The sequence below is a fragment of the Malaclemys terrapin genome, chromosome 23 (assembly GCF_027887155.1).
Source record: "Malaclemys terrapin pileata isolate rMalTer1 chromosome 23, rMalTer1.hap1, whole genome shotgun sequence".
Taxonomy (NCBI): domain Eukaryota; kingdom Metazoa; phylum Chordata; order Testudines; family Emydidae; genus Malaclemys; species Malaclemys terrapin.
Window position 1 is genome coordinate 5,666,248 of NC_071527.1, and position 21,895 is coordinate 5,688,142.

The following is a 21,895-nucleotide window of genomic DNA, read 5'->3' on the forward strand; positions in this document are numbered from 1 at the left end:
GACTCGGGGAAGCAGCCACATGAGCTGGTGGCCAAGCAACAGAGTGGGCCCCAAGACACCTAGGTTCTGCTGCTGACCTGGTGTCCACGCATCTTTCCAGTCTCATCCTGAAACGCACAGAGATACACACCCCAGCCCTTTGCTTCTGGCTGATAGATGGGACCCCTTCCCCACCCTCACCCCCTTCCCCAGGCTCCCTCCTCGGTGCCCTGCCCCGCCAATGGGCACGACCCTACTTCTGCTCTGCACCCTCTCTGGCTGCCTTCCTTGGCTCCAGCCCCCTGTTCAGATCCTTTCCCCCTCCCCTGGATATCAGCTCCCCATCTACCACCTGTCTAATTCCTCCTGCTCCCAGGATGCGGGCTCTGGCTAGTCCCCAGCTCCCCACCTAGGGCCGGCGCTTCCATTTAGGTGACCTAAGGCGCCAGGATTTGGGGGGGCGACATTTTGCTGCCCTTGGCGGCAATTCGGCAGCGGGGGGGTCTTTCCGCGCTCCGGGTCTTCGGCAGCAATTCTGTGGCGGGTCCTTCACTCGCTCTGGGCCCCACCGCCAAAGTGCCCCAAAGACCGGGAGCACGGAAGGACACCCCCCCCCCCCCGCCGCAGACATTGACGACAACGATCGGGAGTGTGGAAGGACTCCCGCCTAGGGCGCCAAAAACCCTGGTGCCGCTCCTGTCCCCACCCAACACCCCAGACACTGCCCTTGCCCAGTGCTTGGAGCGTACAGCCAGGCTAGAGATGGCGTAGGTGGCACATACACTCCTGGGATCCCCTCTTCTATCACCACCACCCTCAGCAGGGTGCGCCACAAGAGGCACACCCTCGCTTGCCTCACTCCTCCCAGCCCCACATAGTGCTGCCAGGAAGGCAGAGCTGCCCCCGAGCTGGGCCCTGCTGCCCTGGACTGTGCTGGTCCCATGCAGGGCACAGATTGCATGGGCAGGGGAGCAGCACCCTCCGCTGGCACTTGCTGCCCAGAAACCTTTGCAAGCTCAGGCAGAAATCCTCAGCGGCCAGGAACCAGAGATGGCAAAGTGACACTCCAACAACACCACTAGCATTGGTGACCCTGTGCAGCGTGCGCAGCACCTTGCACACCAGGGCCCCGATCACAGCTGGGGCCCCTCAGCATACTGTAGCAGTGGTTATAATACTGGGGTGTGGATCTCAGGTCCTTGCTGATCAGCTTCCCATTGTGGGAGAAAGCAGTAACACAGAGAACTGGGTACTTTACTTAGTGCAACTTGCATATGCTTCCTTCGTCAGGCCTGGAACAGAGGCGGTCACAAACGGCACACAGGCAATCCCCTCTGTAATAAATCTCAGCCCCAATCCCAAAGCCCAGTTCCCAGCGAGCAAGTCTGCCTCAAGAATAATTAACCCTGGTTAGAGAGATTAGGGCAGGGAGCAAACCGGGCCGCAGCCAAAGTTTACTAAGGAGGGGGCCTAGATCGAGGGTTTTCATGGGCTCCCAGATGCCATGGTAGCCACCCCAGCCCCTCCAGGTCCCACTCGCTCTCCTGCCCCCATGCATGTGCGCAGTTCACAGGGAATGACACATGGAGGCAGAAACATCAGCCCCCCCCCCCACACACACACACAATATTTCCATTGTGGGGAGTACTAGCCCTCAAAACCACCCAGTTCTGCCGTCCCTGGGCATGACTGAGCCTGGCATAGCACAGAAAACAGACCCAGCTGCAGGGTGTGGGGTGCTGCCTCTGCCATCTGTGGCCAGGGGGCAGCCTCTTTGCACCCTGGGCGCAAACTATCTCTTGCTGCTTGCAACAGCTCCCTGGTGGGTGCATGTGCATCCTCCCCAAACACTAAACAATAGGGTGTCTCTTCCAAGGCGGAGCACTGCCCGCAGGCTAAGAACTAGCACAACTATGCGACAGCACCACCTGGTGACTCCCACCGTAACAGCAAAAAGGAACAGGCCTGTTTCTTTCTGCCCCAGCTTCTGCCAAACAGAACTAGGGCCTCCCACCAAAACCTCAGCTCTGAGCCCCCAAGTTCCACGGGGGTTCAGAACTAGGGGCAAAGCTGGCGGCTGGCCCCATGGACCGAACCAATGCCCCTGCATTTAATTGCCTGAAAACACTCGGGGTCCCACACTCCATGCCCCTCTCCCGCACCCCTTGATCTCACCCCGGGGAGCAGCCTTTTGCCCTGGCTGATGCATGGGGGAGCTCCTGACTCCAGCATCCCTGTCCCTTCCCCCCAAGGGAGACAATCTCATCTCCATGACAGACAGGCCAAGTGGACGATTAGAGGCTCATGAATTTTAACCCTCTGCATTTTTTCCCTTCTTTACAATAAGACAATAGGGGATGTGAGACCTCGCCCTGTGACTCCCCTCCCGCCTGGGAGATCAGCAGAGAGACAAAGGAGGGGAGGGTAAGGTGATTATATCTCAATTGCAGGCTTTTATTTACCTGAAAGTAACCCATAAACACACAGGGAGGCGCCTTTGAGAGGCATGGGAATGTGTGTGTGTATCTCTACATCAGTGGAGTTGATTGTGAGTCTGCAAGAGAGTGTGTCTGTGTGGATCGTTGTTTGTGTGGGTGCAGAGACGGGAGAGCATGTGTGTGCTTGACTGAGTGCGTGTGCACAGCCCTGGGTGAGAATGTTTGGCTTTAATTCTGGGTGCACCATCCCCGGTGAGAGCGTCTCGATTTGATTCTGGGTGTGCATCGTCCCCGGTTAGCGTGTCTCGATTTGATTCTGGGCCCTCTTCCCCACCAGCAGCCCCAGCTCCCAGAGATCTGTCTCTATGGGACAGGGAAGGCCCCTCGCACACCAGCATCTGACCCATGGGACCCAACTCCTGCCTAGAAACCCAACCCATGCAATATTCCAGAAGCCACCCGCAGGCCCCGGGGCAGGGACAATGCTCAGCTGACCCCAGGAATTAGAGTGCTAGAGGGCAGATGCCTTGGGGTCCGGGTGGGGTTAGACAGCAGTTCCCAGGCTACATGGGGGGCAAAGGGAGTGGGGAAATTCCATGTGAATGGGATCTCGTCCCATGCAGGCCTGGGTGAGCGCGCCCCTCCCCCTGTCTTGCTGTGAAGACTGGGAACTGAGAGCTCAGACTGCACTGGCCACCTGCAGGGCCGGAGAAAGCACGTGCCTGGGGCGGCACATTGTAAGGGGCGGCATTCCGGCCAATCTTGGGGCGGCCAGCCCACCCCTGAAGGGGCACGGACCCCGACCCGGGGGGCAGGAACTAGTGATCCCCGCTGCTCATCGTGCCACCGGCCTCTGCCTCCCGCGCCGCTCTGAGCCTGGCCCAGCCGAGCCGCCTTTAAAGGAGCGACTGAGCCAGCACCTCCTGCGGCCCCCGGGCACTGGAAGGAAGGAGGGTTCTGCGGCGGCCCGGCGGGCAGCGGAGGCAGGGAGGGAGGGTTCTGCGGCGGCCCGGCGCGCAGCGGTGGCAGGGGCAGTTCTGCGGCGGCCTGGCAGGCAGCGGAGGGGCGGGCCCCACTGATCCCGGTGCCGTTTGCACTGTGCAGAGCCCCGCTGCAATGCCTGCCCCACGGAGAGGTTGCAGACCCCAGCCAGTGCTGCCTGTGTTGGCCCCCTTGGAGCCTGCCCGGCCGGGAGAGGCACCCCAAGGCCGGAGGGGGGAGCCCCTCTCGCCCGGCGGCAAGCGGACTGCAGCACCTGGCTGCCCACGGGCGGAGGAAGAGGGCGGGTGCCGCCCTTCACCCCCCTGCAAGCCGCCTTGACCGCCCTCCACGCGCTCCCTGCGGCTGCCGTTTTTGGTTTTTTTTCTTGCTTTGGCAGTCCGGCTGCCTTTTTTTTTTTTGCCTGGGGTGGCAAAAAAGCTAGAGCCGGCCCTGGCCACCTGGCTTCCAGGGGGTCCATGGCTAAGCTGCAGACAGGGGTCACCAACCCACAGATCAGAGCTCTCCTGCCCCCCGCTGCCATCTCTTGCTAAGCAGGCAAGAGCGGGGTATGGGGCTGGGCTCCTAGTGATCATTACAGCCCCCCGCCCCAGCCCTTGAAGGGGCATGTGCGTGGACGAGGCCTGGTCCCCCACCCCAGGGGTGGGTTCAAAGCCATCCTAGTGTTGCCCTGGCAATTAATTGGTCTTTGATTATTAGCAGGTAAATATGCCCAATGGTCTGTGATGGGATGTTAGATAAGGTGGGATCTGAGTTACTACAGAGAATTCTGTCCTGGGTGTCTGGCTGGTGAGTCTTGCCCACATGCTCAGGGTTTAGCTAAAACAACAAGGAGTCTGGTGGCACCTTAAAGACTAACAGATTTATTTGGGCATAAGCTTTCGTGAGGGGTTGGGAAGGAATTTTCCTCCAGGGCAGATTGGCAGAAGCCCTGGAGGTTTTTCACCTTCCTCTGCAGCGTGGGGCAGGGGTCGCTTGCTGGAGGATTCTCTGCACCTTGAGGTCTTTAAACCACGATTTGAGGACTTCAATAGCTCAGACATAGGTCAGGGGTTTGTTACAGGAGTGGGTGGGTGAGATTCTGTGGCCTGTGTTATGCAGGAGGTCAGACTAGACGATCATAATGGTCCCTTCTGACCTTAAAGTCTATGAGTCTCTGAGTCCTCTGGCTGAGACACCAGCACCAGGAAGCAGGTCTCTGGGAAGCAGGGGGAGGGCCCCATTCCCCAGGGACACCGCTGGATTCTGAGGGGGCCCCCTGAGGCAATGAATCCATCCTGCCCTTGCCCCCGAATCCATTCCCACAAACCAACCCGGCTCAGCCTAGTCTGCCCAATCCCATGAGCCATCAGAGATACCCAGGCCTGGCCGTGGGCAACAGGGAGGGCTGGTCCCCGGGGAGGGGCACCCCTTTGGAAATCCAGTCTTGGAGCTCCCTAATCCCTTTCCCCAGTACCGCTCCCCTGCATACCAGTCCCCCCAAAATACCGTCCCCTGACACAGCTCCCCTGGATACTGCTCCTCCCATATATCACTGCCCCCCCGAATACCTGTCCCCCCCAAATACCGTCCCCCGACACAGCTCCCCTAGCTACTGCTCCTCTCAGATAGCACCCCTCAGTGCCACCCCCTGTATACTGGTCCTCCCCAAAATACCATCCCCCTGACATAGCTCTGCTCCCCCCAGTACCTCGCCCCCGCATACCAGTCTCCCCAAATACCATCCCCCGACACAGCTCCCCTAGCTACTGCTCCTCCCAGATAGCACCCCTCAGTGCCACCCCCTGTATACTGGTCCTCCCCAAAATACCATCCCCCTGACATAGCTCTGCTCCCCCCAGTACCTCGCCCCTGCATACCAGTCTCCCCAAATACCATCCCCCGACACAGCTCCCCTAGCTACTGCTCCTCCCAGATAGCACCCCTCAGTGCCACCCCCTGCATACCAGTCCCCCCAAAAGACTGTCCCCCAACCCAGCTCTGCTCCTCCCAGATATTCCCCCCCCCCCCGCTCTCAAAATAAACCCCTCCCCCAGCAGGCATGGCAGAACCGGCTCACCCATTTCATCAACAACAAACTGAACCACAAAATTCCTGGCCTCCTGATTGCATTTTACAGCCTCCTTCCTTCCTGCCTGGAGCAGCGGAGTGGTGGGAGAGGGTGCGTGAGGAAGAAAGAAAGAAAGAAAGTGTGGCAGAGAGAGAGAGAGGGAGATAGCTTTCCAACTGGTTGCTCGGATGAGCCCTCCTAAACCATGGTGATGCTCAAACCCTCAGCCACGGCCAGGGCCCCCCAGCCACCCTGTGGCTGCAGCCCCGAAGCCAGGCTGACAAGGCTACAGCATCATTGGCAGAGATAAACCCGGAGCCCTGCAACAGGTGGGAGCAGAGGGGAGGAAATAAATCCAGCATCAGGACAGTTCGCGCTGTGCCCAGGGCCTCCCACCTCCGTGGAGAGGGGAAGAGCCGGGCGGGCCATAAATCCCCTCTGCACCGCCAGCCGTCTGATGCTCCGCGCCTTTCATCACAGGTCGAACAAACCCCCACACGTTCCTGGCCCTTGCTGGGGGGCATTCTGCCTCCAAGCAGGTGGAATAGGGCTGCCACTCACAAGGCTACATCTCAGGCCCGGGGCTAGAGACGGGGAGCAGGATCCCCACTGCTTGTGGGACTCCCAGCTCACCAGACTCACGGCATGGAGAAGCAGCAGGTGGAGTTCTGGCTGCTGGGTTCTAATCCTGGACTTGGGTGGGGAGTATGGCCTAGTGGATTCCTGGATTCTAACCAAAGATCTCGGCAGAGAGCACGGCCTAGTGTGTGGAGCCCAAGGCTGGGCTCCAGGACTCCTGGGTTCTGATCCCGGATTTGAGTGAGCCGTGTGGCAATGGGAGAACCCAGTTGGGACTTGTGAATCTAGGCAAGAGTGTCTGCTAGGTAAAGCAGGGGCCAGGGAATAAGGACGTCCAGGCTCTAGAGGGAGTAGGGTGGTTAAAGAACCCAGGAGTCCCGACTCACTCTATTTCCAGCTGTCACTGATTCTCTTGTGTGATCCTAGGCAAACCACTACATCCCCGAAGTCTAATACGATTAACGTGAAGTTCTCTGCCAGTGTCTGTTATTAGACAGAGTCAAAACTACATCCACTGATTCCCCTGCGCCCCCACAACTGCTGGGAGCGGGGACCATCTCTGATTCCATAGGACATTCCTCCCAGACGACCTGTTACAACCACAAGCAATCCTTAGATGCAGCTGCCTCTGGGGAGGAACACAGTAGCCGTTAACCAGAAGTGCTGCGTGATGATTTTAGGGAGGGACCGTGCAGGAGAATCTCTCATTGGAGAGACTGCCCAAGTGGGGATCTGGTCACCAAGCCCTTGGATTAAGACCCTTCGTCTCAGGGGCAGGGCACAGGGGAGCTTTTAACGAACAATGCCCAGACGTAGGCTGGGAGACTCACTCTGACCCGTGTGTATGTTATACCTCGCGGTGCTAGAAAAGGAGCAGCTCTTCCTGCAGCCGGCACCACCGATCCTGACACGCTGGCTGGCAGTGGCGTGGTGGTGGTTGGGGGCGGGGGTGTCCTTCAGCTATTTACCAAAGGCAACTTTGGTCTATAAAGAAAGCCCCAGGGATCCTGCTGCCACTGACATAAATGGGGAAAAGTCCAGGAGAAGAGAGACTCATAGACTCATAGACTTTAAGGTCAGAAGGGACCATTATGATCATCTGGTCTGACCCCCTGCATGCTGCAGGCCATAAAACCGTCCCTACCCCTTCCCTAGACTCTGCTGTTGAAGTCCCCAATCCTGTTTTAAGTGACTTCAATCAGCAGAGACCCTCCTGCTAGAGATCCCTGCCCCATGCTGCGGAGGAAGGCGAAAAACCTCCAGAGGCTCAGCCAATCTGCCCTGGAGGAAAATTCCTTCCCGACCCCAAATATGGCGATCAGTAAGACCCCGAGCATATAGGCAAGAGTCTCCAGCCTGACCCCTGTCAGCCATTATACTATTTACCTACCATTGCTTGGTTTTCCTTGACTACTATGCTTTACCATTAAACCATTCCCTCCATAGAATCATAGAATATCAGAGTTGGAAGGGACCTCAAGAGGTCATCTAGTCCAACCCCCTGCTCAAAGCAGGACCAATTCCCAGCTAAATCATCCCAGCCAGGGCTTTGTCAAGCCGGGCCTTAAAAACCTCCAAGGAAGGAGACTCCACCACCTCCCTAGGTAACGCATTCCAGTGTTTCACCACCCTCCTAGTGAAATAGTTTTTCCTGATATCCAACCTGGACCTCCCCCACTGCAGCTTGAGACCATTGCTCCTTGTTCTGTCATCTGCCACCACTGAGAACAGCCGAGCTCCATCCTCTTTGGAACCCCCCTTCAGGTAGTTGAAGGCTGCTATCAAATCCCCCCTCATTCTTCTCTTCTGGAGACTAAACAATCCCAGAGAGGTATGTATGTGGAGGGGGGAGAAAGAGTGGGTGTGTATAATAGATAGATAGATAGATAGATAGATAGAGGGGGTATATGGGGATAGATAGATAGATAGATAGATAGATAGAGGGGGTATATGGGGATAGATAGATAGATAGATAGATAGATAGATAGATAGAGGGGGTATATGGGGATAGATAGATAGATAGATAGATAGATAGATAGATAGATAGATAGATAGATAGAGGGGGTATATGGGGATAGATAGATAGATAGATAGATAGATAGATAGATAGATAGATAGATAGATAGATAGATAGAGGGGGTATATGGGGATAGATAGATAGATAGATAGATAGATAGATAGATAGATAGAGGGGGTATATGGGGATAGATAGATAGATAGATAGATAGATAGATAGATAGATAGATAGATAGATAGAGGGGGTATATGGGGATAGATAGATAGATAGATAGATAGATAGATAGAGGGGGTATATGGGGATAGATAGATAGATAGATAGATAGATAGATAGATAGATAGATAGATAGATAGATGACTTGCGAGCAGTGGTCTGAGCCCATACAGTTGCCGTTGTGTTAATTTCAAATCCAAAGCCTTGTCTACAGGGCAAAACAGCACCAGATTAAAATTGAAATCGATTTAGGCTTTGTCTACACAAGAGATTTTCTCAGTATGACTGAAGGCACCGGTAACGCTACCCTGGTCTAGCACCCCAAACTCCACCCCCGAGGAACTCCTAGCCTTGGTCCACACTAGGAAGTTGTAGTGGTTGAATCCTACCGGTCTAGTTACACACATACACACAGGATCAGTGCTGGCGTGGCTCATTCCCAGATGGGAAGGGGAATATACCAGCATAACTGCATCCGTCCAAGGGGTTGTATTGGTGTCACTTTCAGTAAAAAATCAGCCCTCCAACCAACACAGTTATACGGGTACAAACACGGTGCACCGCGCAGGCATCCACCCAGCCGGTCACACTGATTTTACATAGCTGGTGTATCTTTCCTGTGTAGACAAGGTCTCAGATTAAGAGCAGTTTACTGTGGTTTAGCTTAAGTAGGTTCAAAACCAAAACCATGGGAAGTTATGAGATAAGCTAAGGGATGGGGGTGGGGGGGGGATTGAAACCACTATAGTTATCCCAGTCTAACACCCGATATAACTTATGTTGCTTTGGAAGTGATTTAAACTGAGTCACAGAAAAGCCACTCTTAGTCTGGACTAAGGCTACGTCTACACGACGGGCAGTCCAGTGACCCAGCTGCAGTGATGCTGCTGTAACCCCACAGGGCTGCCCAGAGGATTCAGGTTTCAGAGTAACAGCCGTGTTAGTCTGTATCCGCAAAAAGAAGAACAGGAGTACTTGTGGCACTTAGAGACTAACAAATTTATTAGAGCATAAGCTTTCGTGGATGCATCCGAAGAAGTGGGCTGTAGTCCACGAAAGCTTATGCTCTAATAAATTTGTTAGTCTCTAAGGTGCCACAAGTACTCCTGTTCTTCTTTTTCCAGAGGATTCAGGGGGCCTTGGGCAAAACAATTTTGGGGGCCCCTTCCATTAAAAAAAAGTTGCAATACTATAGAATACTATATTCTCGTGGGGGCCCGGGGCAAATTGCCCAACTTGCCCCCCCCCTCCCCCGGCGGCCCTGTAGCCCCACAGCATAGATGCTTCCTACATCGACAGAAGGGATGCATCCGTTGATGGAGGCAAGCCACTTCCCTGAGCGATGGAGGGCTGCCAACCCTCCAGGATTGTCCCAGAATCTCCAGGAATTAAAGGTGAATCTTTCATTTAAAGATTGTCATGTGATGAAACCTCTAGGAATTCGTCCAACCAAGATTGGCAACCCTAAGCTCCCTGCACTGCAATGGCAAGGTCAGGAGAATTCTCCCGTCACCCACGCTGCATCTACACTGGGGACTAGGCTGACTTAACTACAGGCTTCGGGGGGAGGGGGGGGTGAAGCTTTTCACACCGAGCGATGTAGCTAGGTTGATCTATATTTCAAAGGTAGACCATGCCTAAGAGTGTCCACACAGGGAGTTAAACTGGGGTAGCCAGAGCCCTTTATCCCAGGATGATGATTTAGTAGAACTTCCCAGGTGGGCAAGCCCAGAGAAGGAAATTGCCCAAACAGTTGGTTCCTTGATGGGGAATAAACAAAAATCTAGTAGCAGTGTCTCTCCTTCTCTAGGGCTTCCAGGCCCAACGTAAGATGCTAGCTCCTGCTTCCCTGACAGACAACAGTGCTTTGCATTTCTATGGAGACTCTCAGCAGCTCCTCAGTTCTTTATCCCCTCCTCAGCCCCCAGAAGCAGTATCCTAGACAATCGGCTATTGGAGGGGAGAGGGATCCTGATCTGAATTAAATTAGCTTCGGCTCAATGTGCAGCAGTAGTCAAGAACCATTAGGAAAGGGATCGAGCAAATATCATAATGCCACTATATAAATCCCTGGTGCACCCACATCTTGAATACTGTGTGCAGTGCTGGTTATCCCATCTCAAAAAGGTATATTAGAATTGGGAAAAGTACAGAGAAGGCCAGCAAAAATGATTAGGGGGATGGAACAACTTCTATATGAGGAGAGATTACAAAAACTTGGATTGTTCAACTTGGAAAAGAGACGACTAAGGGGGGGATGTGATAAAGGGCTATAAAATCATGAACGGTGTGGAGAAAGTGAATAAGGAAGTGGTATTTACCCCTTCACATAACACAGAAAACAGGGATCAGCCGATAAAATTAATAGGCAGCAGGTTGCAGACAAACATAAAGAAGCACTTCTTCACACAATGCACAGTTAACCTGTGGAACTCCTTGCCAGGGGATATTGTGAAGGCCAAAAGTATAACTGAGATCAAAAAAGAATTAGCTAAGTGGATGGAGGACAGGTCCATCAATGGCTATTAGCCAAGATGGTCAGGCTCATAATCCCATGATCTGGGTGTCCCTAAACTTCTGTTGGCCGGATGCTGGGACTGGACAACAGAGGATGGATCACTTGATCATGTCCTGTGCTGTTCAGTCCCTCTGAAGCATCTGGCTCTGGCCATTGTGAATACTGGGCTAGATGGACCATTGGTCTGACCCACTATGGCCGTTCTTATGTGCTTATGAATGACCCAGCCCAGTGATGTGTAATGGGGACCACAATGTGACTCGTGCTCCGTTCTGGGGCATCTGCCTGGATCCTGGATACCTTTTAGGGCATCAGTCCTAGATGGGGCCCTGCTGTGAGGAGTATAAAGGGGAGTTTGTACTGAGGCGGCTGGACACAGACAGGACCCTGGGGTTCTCGCTGGGTCTGTCTACATGGCAGCTGCTACAGCCGCACAGCTACGCCGCTGCAAATGTGCCACTTAAGCACCATGATGTAGACACTTCCTACGTTGTTAGGCTGATTGAACTACAGAACTTAGGCCATGAAATTCTTCACAGTCCCGAGCAATGTAGCTAGCTAGGTCGACCAGGCCTCTGGCTCGCTAGCTCCCAGCCTGGGCTAGGTCTTCACCAGATCAGCTACCCCAGCAAACTCTCCTAGCACACAGCTTCTGCTGGCCAAAACATGCTTTTGCCGGTATAGGAATAATAAGGCAAAATAAAGCCATGTGGTGCTTTCCCGGTACAGGAATCCCTATGTACTTATATGTGGAGGCAGCCTACAGTTGCACTGCCAGAAGTCTGTAGTGCATTCTGGCCTAAGCTACACCTACCTAAGCGCTCTGACACCAGTAGAACCGTGTCTACACTGGGGCTTAAGAAATGTCATTAAAAATCACCCCCCTCTCCAACACTGCTGCACCAGCAAAGGTTTTTGGTCACAGCTGGCCCTGGGCTGCTCCGTGGCACCGCATGGTCTCCCTGAGACGTGGTCTTCGCCCGGTGGGGTGTAACCGCATGTGGCCCACGGAGCAGATGCCCCAGTGTTTTCAATCCGAACCGCTCTGGTACATGATGGAAGATGGAAGATGCTCTCATCTCCCCGCCCAGGATCACTCCTGTGTCTCTGCAGCGGCTGGATAAAAGGACTGGTTGCTGTTCAAACACCGGGGCGGTGGTTAAAGCAGGGCCAGGCAATGTCAGGGAGTCAAAGCGTGGAATAGGGCTTTGCATTCCCGTCAGGTGGCTGCCGCATGCCAGCAGGTGCAGCGAGCAGCAACCTGCCAGAGTGATTAATAACACTGATCCTTTGCCCTTTGATCTGAAAGCGCTCCGCGGACACTTGTTAATTAAGCCTCAGGGAGGCAGAGCGGGGGTTTCCTAGACGTGGAAACTGAGGCGCAGCGCAGGGAAGTGACTGGCTTAAGATCACACAGCTAATACATGGAGCAGCCGGGAAGAGAATCCAGGAGTCCTGATTCCCAGCTGTAATCCCAAAGCTCACACAGCACCCAAAGCTGAGAATAGAATCCAGGAGGCCTGACTCCCTTCCCCTGCTCTATCCACTGATATCAATCCTCCCAGAGCTGGGGAGGGAACCCAGGAGCCCTGTCTCCCCAATGCCTGCGCTCACTGGGCCAGGAGGGGAAAGGCCAATTCCTCTGCCAAAGGGAGGTTCATGGTGGTTCTAGTGGAGCTCAGGGCTCCACCGACCAGCCTCATGTTCAGATGCAAAAACCAGATCCAGGCAAAAGCTTAGGCTGGGCAAAGCCATGGGGTAAAGCCATGGGGCAGTATGGCCTTATGGCTATAGCACTAGACTGGGAGTCAGGATAGACCTGGGTTCTAGTCCCAGCTCTGCTGTGTGACCTTGAGTAAGTTGCTTCCCTGTGCCTCGGTTTCCACAGCTATACAATGGGGATAATATACTGATCTCCTTTGTGAAACAATTTAAAATCTGTTTGTTCTACTCTGGATGATCAAAGCGCCAGCCCTGGATTTGGCCCACCCAACAGTGTGGGTGGCCAAGAGGTGCCCCCTGCACCCCACCAGCTCCCAATACATGGATAGCAAAGGGGAGAGGGGCAATCCTGTCCCCTACACCCCATTAATATTTCAACCCCTCTCCCCACACACAAGCTCAGCTCTGGGGCCCTTTTTGGTCCCTCCCCCTGGCACTGCAAGAGCTTCAGCAATGGCACGGGCACCGAGACACCACTCTCCCAATTGCACCTCCTTAGCTGGCCCCTCCCCAACCTTATCGTTGATATTACTGAGATCGGGGCCCCGTTGTGCCAGGCGCTGCACAGACACAGAGTGAGAGCCAGCCCCTGACCCCAAAGAGTTCACAGTCTAGATGGAGGGTGGCGGGGGAAACTGAGGCACAGAGACTTGCCCAAGGTGAGTGGCAGAGCTGGGAATAGAATCCTAGTGTCGGGACTCCCCAGCCACTTATACTGCCCTGCCCTACCCTCCTCCTAGAGACCAGGTGGCCAAGTCCCAAGGTCTGTAACTGACCTAGCACTGCCAGGGGCTTCGTTTCCCCTTACCGGGGAGTCAGGACTTTGATCTGGGAGTGAAGAAGAGCCCCTTGGTCCTGTCTAGTGCAGCCCTCCCAGCCAGGGCAGGGTGGGTCCCTGCTACATCAGTTTGACCTAAAGCACCTGGGCTCCCCGCCCTTCCCCCTGGGGGACGACGTGCCTGTCAGATCCAGCTCCAGGCCGCAGCGCAATGGGGCTCGCAGCCTTTCCCCTGGGGGAGAGTCATTCTCTGGCTGGATCAATCCCCCTGCCACAATGTTTCTCCACTTTTCCTATTCCATCCCCTGTAACGCATCCCTCTGCCCCTTGGCGTTCACCCCCGTCCCGCCGCCTACCCCACACATCCAGCCCCCTCTCTCTCCCCTCATTGCATGTCCATCCCTTTGGCCCCAGGATCCAGGGCAGAGTGCAACATTTCTCCCCCCACCCCCATCAGCTTTCCTGCCCTCCCGCCCCTCCCCCACGCCCAGCCCAGCCCTTCCTCCCCATCCATTGGGTGAGAGAGAAAAAGGGGCCCAGCTCCTGGCTTCTTATCAGATCTGGAGCCTGCTGGTAACTTTACAAGAGGCTGGGACAGGCTCCTGGCCCTCTGAGGCCACCAGCTATCGGGCCTGTCATTTCCTGGAGAGAATCACATTACAACCCTAACTTAATCCCTTCCTAATAGCTTCTGTACACAACACGCCAACCCTCCCAGGAGCCCTGGGGAGGGGGCTTGGGGGGGGGGTTACTTTGGGGAAGGGGTGGCTTGAACCACCCCACCTGCTCCCCTAAATCCTCAACCCCAGAGGGAGAACGCTGGGCGCTCCGCTCCCCTGGAGATGTGTGTGGGGTGGAGGGACATGCAGACGGACGGAGCCTGTCACCCCATTCCCCAGCGATCTGCCAGCCCCACCTGCAGACCCAGCGCCGGGAGCCAGGAAGGGCCCGGGCCCCGCAAATCCTGGGGCGTAGCACTCAGAGGCAGCCAGAGCTGCTGCGGCCCCAGGCTGTTTTACACGGGGCTGCCTGGGGAGGCGCCGACAGGCTCCCGTGACTCAATCTCCTTCCCCCCCCCACCCCCCGCCACCAGCTTGGGCTTGCAATCGTCTCTCTGCCAAAGCCACGTGGGCACCTGACGCACGGCGCTCCCCTTCCCCCCCCACGCCCCACTGCCATGGCCCCGCTGCCAGCCTGTTCCCATAATGCTGGGTCATTTCCTCTCAGCGCAGCAGGTGCCCCTCCACCACCCACCAAGCAGCCAATCAGAGAGGGGCCGGGGGTAGCGTCACACCAGGGCAGGGTCCCTCGCTAGTCAATTGCATCCTGCCCGCTGCCGCATGCCCGCGTCAGAGCGGGCACCAGCAGGAGGGGTGTGGGCAGGAGAGCCAAGCCGCGGGCAGGAAACGCTCAGCGCAGAAGGGGCAGCTGCCGAGCTAACCGGGGCTGTGCGCGCTGGGCTGGAGCGGGCAGGACGGCAGGTGCTGTGCCCAGCTCGGCCCTGCCATGTCTCTGCTCCCCCTTCGCTGCACCCCAGCTCAGCCTTGCAGCAACCCCTCCCCCCATGCTGCAACCCAGCTCAGCTGCATGGCATCCCCTCTTCCTTCAGCCCTGCGCGGCTTTCCCATCCCTGCACAGCTCTGAACCCTCTAGGAGGAGCAGCCAGCGGAATTTGGGCTGCCCGACCTGTTCAGTCCTTGGCCTCTCTGCCCGCCAGCGGGGCTGCTTAATGCCAGTCGCTATGGTGGTGTTGGTAGCCCGGGGCCTGTGTGTGCAGATCTGGGCTGGGATTCCCGCTGCAAAGCTCGTCTTCCACAGGACACCAACCCACCTTGTGGCTTGTGCCTTTTGCTCGCTTCTGGATTGCCACCAGCGATGCCAGCACAGGGGGGCTGCCTATCCCGCTCCTGGACTAGCTGGGGGCGTGGCGGGCAGAAGGGCAGGGGTGGTCTTGCCCTCCAGCAAGGAAACATTTAGGGGCGCACACCACTGGCGACCAGTTCTCTTATCTGGGCTCATTTGTGGCCCCACAGCTCTACCTTTCACCCAGTACACCCCATGCTCACAGGAGGCTGCAAAGCTCTTGACTGGCATCTGCAGCCCGGTGCCCTGATGTCCTGGCACAACCACGCCAGCATCAGCAGCAACCCACGGCCCTACTGAATCCTTTAATACAAGGTCCCTGGGCAGGCTCCTGACGGAACTGTCACGGGGCCAGCTCTCCCACAAGCCTGGTTCTGATGGCCCAGCCCACTTGTTCTTGCTGGGCCCAGCTACGGGTCCTGTTCCCAGTTCTCCCGCTGCCTGACCTGGGGCAGGAAGTTTGGTGGTGGTTGAGATTTTTTTTTTTTTTAAAGCCTAAATTGCTGAAATTGAGGAAATTCCTGCCCTAGCCTTGCACAGCTTCAAACAGGCCATTTATAACCGGCCGTAAAATGTTTGCAGCTGGGTCGCTATATAAGCCATTTGTCTCAGTAACTGCATTCCTGACACTTTACAAAGAGAGTAATCCACACACTGCCCCCCTCTTCCCTCCTCCCCCCCCCCCCCCCGCACACTCAGACACACACCACAGCCAAACACCCACACATGCCCGCAGCCTCAAGCAAAGACACACAGCCCAGCCCGGAGCAGGGCTCACCCAGAACCGCATCCCCACCCCAGGCCTGGGCACACCCATGCAAACCGACACAAACACACACAAACAAATGCATGCTCCTCTGCTGTCTAGGAGACAACACACTCACCCACACCCACATCCCTGATCAATCACTACAGCAGCTCTTCCTTGCCCAGGAGGTGCCACAGGCTACCAGGCTGGGAAGATAAGTAGCCACTGCTTTTGCCAGCCCAGCCCCAAATTGCCTCCTGCTCCCTTTGACAACAGCCGCTCCGGGGCCACCCTGGTGACCTCGCTCACTGTGGTTTCCACGACATATGGGTCAGCGGAACAGGGAGGGTTGTGGAGAACTACCCCAAAAGGTGCCCTCAGGAAGATTGCTGCCAAGGCAGGGGGGCATGGGGGCTAGATGGCAGAAAATCAAAATAGGACTCTTCTACCTAGGGTCTGGATGGGGCCCTGTGGCCCGGTCGCTGATCTCAATGGGGCCATGCTGGTGTAAGACCTACACCCATGAGCCTTGTGTACCCTGCTGCCTGAGGAGTGGGGGTGGCCCCTGCTCCCCCAGTGTGCACAGAGCTGGGGCCACCCCTCTACCCGCCCTGATTGCCCCTGCTATGCCCCTTGCGGGGTGAGTGCAGCCAAGGAGAGTGGGAATTCTTGTCTGGCAGCCCCTCCTTCCCAGGTGGGGATGCCAGCTCCAGGGTGGGGACAACCCGGCTGGCCTGGCTCCATTGGGGAAGATTAGCAGCTAGGCCCTGAGCCAGAGGAGTTGCCAGCCCAGAGATGAGGACAGACAGAGGTGTGTCCTGGCTCAGGAAGGGGAGGGGCGAGCAAAGAGAGGTTCGGTTCGGAGGGCCAGTCCAGGTGCTGCTTCTCCCAACTACCTGGGGGTCGGCTGAGGCTGGGTTGGCCTCACGTGAAACCTGGGGCAAGGAGAGGGGGGTTGCCAGCCGGAGTCCATGGGCAGAGAGGTCGCTGGGGTAGAGGGAGGGGTGTTAACGCAAGGGGGGGGAAGCGCTCATTCCAGGCAAATGAGGTGAATGTTTTACATGTCCCATGCAGCCAGTGCCAAGGAGCGACTCATTACACCAAGGATGGGGGAGACCTGGGTTCTGTTCCCAGCTCTGCCAGTGACCTGCTGTGTGACCCGGGGCAAGTCCCTTTGCCTCAGTTTCCCTTCGCCTCTGCAGACTGGGAGCTCTTTGGGGCAGGGACTGGCTCTGTTGCAGCACCCGGCAGAAGGGGGCCCTAATTTCAGCCGAGGCGTCTAGCTGCTACTATTCTAAACAACCACAGGAACATGCATGTTCCGGGTCCACCCGACCCTGATCCCTGATTCCCACCGTGGTGAAAGCAGATGGCAGAGGTAACTCTCCAGGCTGGGTGGGGACTGGACAAGCACTCCGCCTTGGTTGTTCTCTGGGGCACCCTGCACCAGGTCTGGACAGAACCATTTGGGCACATCTGCATGCAGCTGTCTTGCTGTCGCCCAGCACGGCTCCTGGGAGCAGGGACTGCTGGGTCATTTCCCACCCTCCTGCCACAGAGTGGGGAGGAGACCCCAAGCTGGCAGCAGGTGTGGTTTCCCATTCACCTGCAGCTAAAGATTCCAGTTACAACTGAAGACCCCAGGCTCAGGCTCTGTAGCCAATCGGCATAGCCCAAGCCTACACTACACCTGGGAGAGGTGGGGTCCTGCCCAAGCTAAAAATTCCTGGGGGATTGGTACCCTGTGGGAAACTGAGGCTGAAGAGAGGAGCAAGTGAGGCTAGGAGCCAGGAGCAAATGAAGGAGAGAAAGGAAAAGCAGTCACCCTCCTCCCCCCCACGCACACACATGGGGGGGCCCAATCCCCCACAAGTGTTTTGAGGTGTCTTTACCACCTGGCTCTGAATGCCAGACAGGTCCTGGGTTTGCAATGGATTCCTAGTCTAAAAAAAAAACACCTGGATGGGAACTTTGGGGGGGGTGGCACGTTAGGGATCTGTCCAGGCCTCGACCTGCTCCCCAGGCCCAGGGTGCTAAGGAACGGTTATGTGCCCCATTTTGGAGCGGGAAGTTAGCGAGACCGGAGCAGCCTTGGCAGGGAAAAGCTTGGCAGAGTGGGGTGGGGCCAGCGCTGAAATGAAACCGTTGGAAAGGGGGTGGGGGGCTGAGATGGAGGAGAGAAAAGGTCAGATTTACTTGGGGGGGGCGCCCCACCCCATCCCTATGCCCATCTCTGCCCCGCTAGGTGCCCGGGGCTGCAACGGGGCGTTCTCCCTGCCCTACAACCGGCTGCTGAAAACAGCCTGTTCCTCAACTTGTAAACAGAAGTGGTGGCTGCCAAAGGCAGAGAGAGATTTGGCTGCCACTCAAAGGCAGCCTGTAGGCTCAGCGCAGCCAGGGGGTCCTGGGGATGGAAGATTCCTCCTCCCCCCATTTACTAGTTCCACACCCCTTCCCTGCTCCTGGCTCTGCCGGGGTGGAGGGTTACAGGTGGGGTGTTAGACACAATACTGTGCCCCCTACACACCTCCGACCACAGGCTCCTCTCCCAGCACATCTCCAATCCCTCATCCTGTTTGCACGGCTCGGTGGATCGCCGCCAAATTTCCATATTTAAAAGAAAGAAACAAAAAAATTCCCTGGCTCTGGCTAGTGAGGCTGGAAGAAATGACCCCTCCTGCCTTGCTCGCCCCCCCCCCCCCCACCCCCTGCTCGAGGTCCCCTGGGATCGGCTTCAAAGCGCACCCTCATCTGGTCCTCATTTTCCTGCCCTCCGGGGCTTTTCATTAACGCGCTAAAGACAAAGGGGGACTGGAAAGGGACACGCGACCCCCAACCCCAGCCAAACAAGACAGGGGACCCCAGGGCCCCTGAAACTGAGCCACGGTGTCCCCCCAACTGTACCCCACCCCAGGAGCAGGGTAAAGGGGAGAGAGGCCATGGATGGAGGATGACAGTGGGGAGGAGGACCCACGCCCGCCCCCCCCGCCCTTCTCCAAAAACACTTCTCACCAAACTTTCCCCCCCACCCCCCGCGTAAAGTTCTAAAGCAGGAAACGAGCGAAGCGAAGAGCCGGGGCCAGACCGCGGGCGCGAAGTGGGTTCTCTGCTTCCCCCCACTCGGGTAACAACCCACGCACATGTATACCCCCTTCCCCCGGGCAGGGGTGGCACACGCCCCCCGCCACACTGGCGCTCAGCCACCGGGCGTGCGCCCCTCCCCACGGAAACACCCACCCATGGCCCAGCCCCACGCGTGGCAACCCATCCATCCATCCATCCCCGGCAGCACATCAGTCAAGCCGCGGCCCACCCCGCCCACCCCTCCCTTGCCCAAGGAGGAACCGGGGTCCACCTACATTGCAGGCTGGCCGGCTGGGGCCAGCCGAAGGCATCCAGCGCCCCGAAACAGGGGCTGATGCTCGCCTTGCGCAGCATACAGGAGCCTTGGTTGGTGACATCGAAGAGCTGCCGAGGAGCCACGGCGAACGCCTCCATGCAGTCGTACATCGCGGCGGGGAGGGGGGTGATTTGGGGGTTGAGCGGGGGTGGGGGGAGGGAATCCCTGCTGCGCCCCCTCCCCCACAAACCCACAGGGGGAGACAGCCACACTTCGGCGGGAGGGCGGGTTTGGGGGGCGCCGGGTCCACTGAGACCTCCCCCAAAAAGCCCGGCACCGGCTTGTGGCGCTGCGCTGGACGCGGCTTGGGTGAGTCCCAGCGGCTAGTGCTGGGTACCTATTGGAAAAGCAAACGCTTCAGAGCTGGGGGTGGGGCTTGGGACAAAGTGGGCGTGGCTATAAAGAGGAGGGCACACCTACACACACACACACGGGCTTTCGGACAAACACACGTGCACAAGCTGCACCCCCCCCCACACACACACACACAAGTCTCTCTCTCTCTCTCTCTCTCACACACACACACACACACACACAGTCACACATTCTTACTGTTCCACCATAGAAGGTCTCACACACAAAATGTCACACATGCACATCATAGGGACACACACAGTCTCTCACCTTCCATCCTCACACAAGGTCTTAAACACACACAACAGTCAGTCACACACAATGTCACACACACAATTACACACTCAGTCTGACACACAAAGTGTTTTGCAGTGTCACATGCACACAAGCAGTCTCATACATAGTGTCAGTGTCACACACAGCCTCAGTTTGTCATACGCCGTTTCAGTGTCACACATGCACACAGTCTGTGTCATACGCACACACGGTCTCGCAGTCTCCCATGTACAGTCTCAGTGTCACGCACAGTTTCATGCTCTCACACAGTGTCACACGCAAACAGTCTCACTGTCTCAGTGTCATGCAGTCTCAGATGTGCAGTCTCAGTGTCACGCTGTCTCACAGTCTCTCTCACACAGTCTCACTGTCATGCACGCACAGTCTCACATGTGCACACCGTCGCTCTCACACTCACAGTCTCACACAATGTCTCACAGGCTTGCTCACACTGTCTCACATGCACACAGTCTCACATACACCCATCCACATGCAGTGTTTTTGTTTCCACACACCCTCTCCACTGCTCGTGGGCAACAGGGGCTGTGGGTGGCAAAGCCTTGACACCAGGGATGCATCTACACATCTCCTTGTGCCAACCTGCCCGCCCCCACAAGCTGCCCGCACGACCCCATCTCACCCCCACCCCCACCCTTGGGTAGGGCGCAGTGATACATTCCTGTGGCTTGAAAAGCTTCATTTCCTTTCAATCTCAGATGCCTCTCAGTAAAAATAAGATCCGCCCTCACCCGGCCCCCCCCACACCCTGCCTGGGCTGGCCCGGCCTCTCTCCTCCCCCCCTCTGCTGCCTGGGCTGGCCTGGCCTTCCCCCTCCCTGGCCTTCCCCCTCCCCTGCTGCCTGGGCAGGCCTAGTCTACCCTTTCCACAGCCTAAGCAAGGCCAAGCCGAGCCATCCTCCCCTTCCAGCCCCTCCCTCTGCTTCCTGGGCTGGCCCAGCCTCTCCACCCCCACCCCCCCACTTTGCTATATGCTGTGCAGGCTGGCTGGGCCCAGCCTCCACCCACGCCCCCCGGCCTCCTACCTCCACTGCCTCCCCCCAATCTCCCATCTCTGCTGCCTGGGCAGACCCAGCCTCTCCCTAGAGCCAGCCTCTCCCCCCCCCCCTTACCTGGGCTGGCCTGGCCTCCCCCGCCCCACACCCACCATTCAGCTCTAACCTGGCTCTCACCAGCCTTCCCTACTCTACTACCTGGACCACCCCAGGTCCCTCCAGGCTTCTCCCTCCACTACCTGGGCCGGTCTCCTCCCCTGGCCTCCCCACACGCTGCCTGGGCTGGTTTCCCCCCTCAGTGTCCCCCCACTGGCTGGGCTGCTCTCCCCGCATCTCCCCTCATGCTGACTGAGCTGGCCTGCTCCCCAGCCCGCTCTCCACTGGCTGGTCTGCCCCCCTCCAGGCCTCCTCCCCACTGCCTGGGCTGGCTTCCCCCCCAGCCTCCTCCCCACTGCCTGGGCTCCCCCCCCCCCCCCCCCCGCTAGGCCGACTTCCCCACCAACCCCCCAACACCACTGGCTAGGCTGGCTTCCCCCCCAGCCTCCTCCCCATTGGCTGGGCTGAAGCCCCCCCCCACCTCCCCTCCTCCCACTGGCTGGCCTGCCCTCCCCCCATCTCCCCTCACACTGGCTCACACTGGCCCCACTGGCTGGGCTGGCCCCTCTCCCAGTCTTCCCCCTCCCTGGCTGGGCTGGCTTCCCCCCCCTCCAGCTTCCCCCTTCGCTGGCTGGGCCAGCCTGGCTCCCCGCTCCCTTGCTGGCTGGGCCAGCCTCCCCCCCCCCCCCCCAGCTCCCCTCCCTTTCCTTCCAGCGCAGAGGCAGAGCTGCGAGCTCGGCTTGAACTCTCCGAGAACCCCCTTTGGGTACAGTAACCTTCAACTGACCCAGCTCCATGTCAACCCTTCCCTTCCCTGCCTGCAGCGCGCGGCACAGATCCGATGAGGAGCCGC

At 57.3% G+C, this 21,895-nt stretch overlaps 1 protein-coding gene across 4 annotated transcripts in view; it reads right to left on the reverse strand.

Moving 5' to 3' along the window:
- The window catches only part of RARG (retinoic acid receptor gamma), a 90,004-nt gene that overhangs the window by 12,058 nt on the left and 56,051 nt on the right, over window positions 1-21,895 (reverse strand). Inside the window, exon 1 of one of the 4 annotated variants that reach the window (XM_054013131.1) lies at window positions 19,264-19,610. The exons of the other annotated variants lie outside the window; for them this stretch is intronic. Coding sequence (XP_053869106.1) covers window positions 19,264-19,414 — 151 coding nt within the window. The 5' untranslated portion in view covers window positions 19,415-19,610. Of the gene's footprint in view, window positions 1-19,263; window positions 19,611-21,895 lie in introns of those variants that run through there. 4 annotated transcript variants of the gene reach the window in all.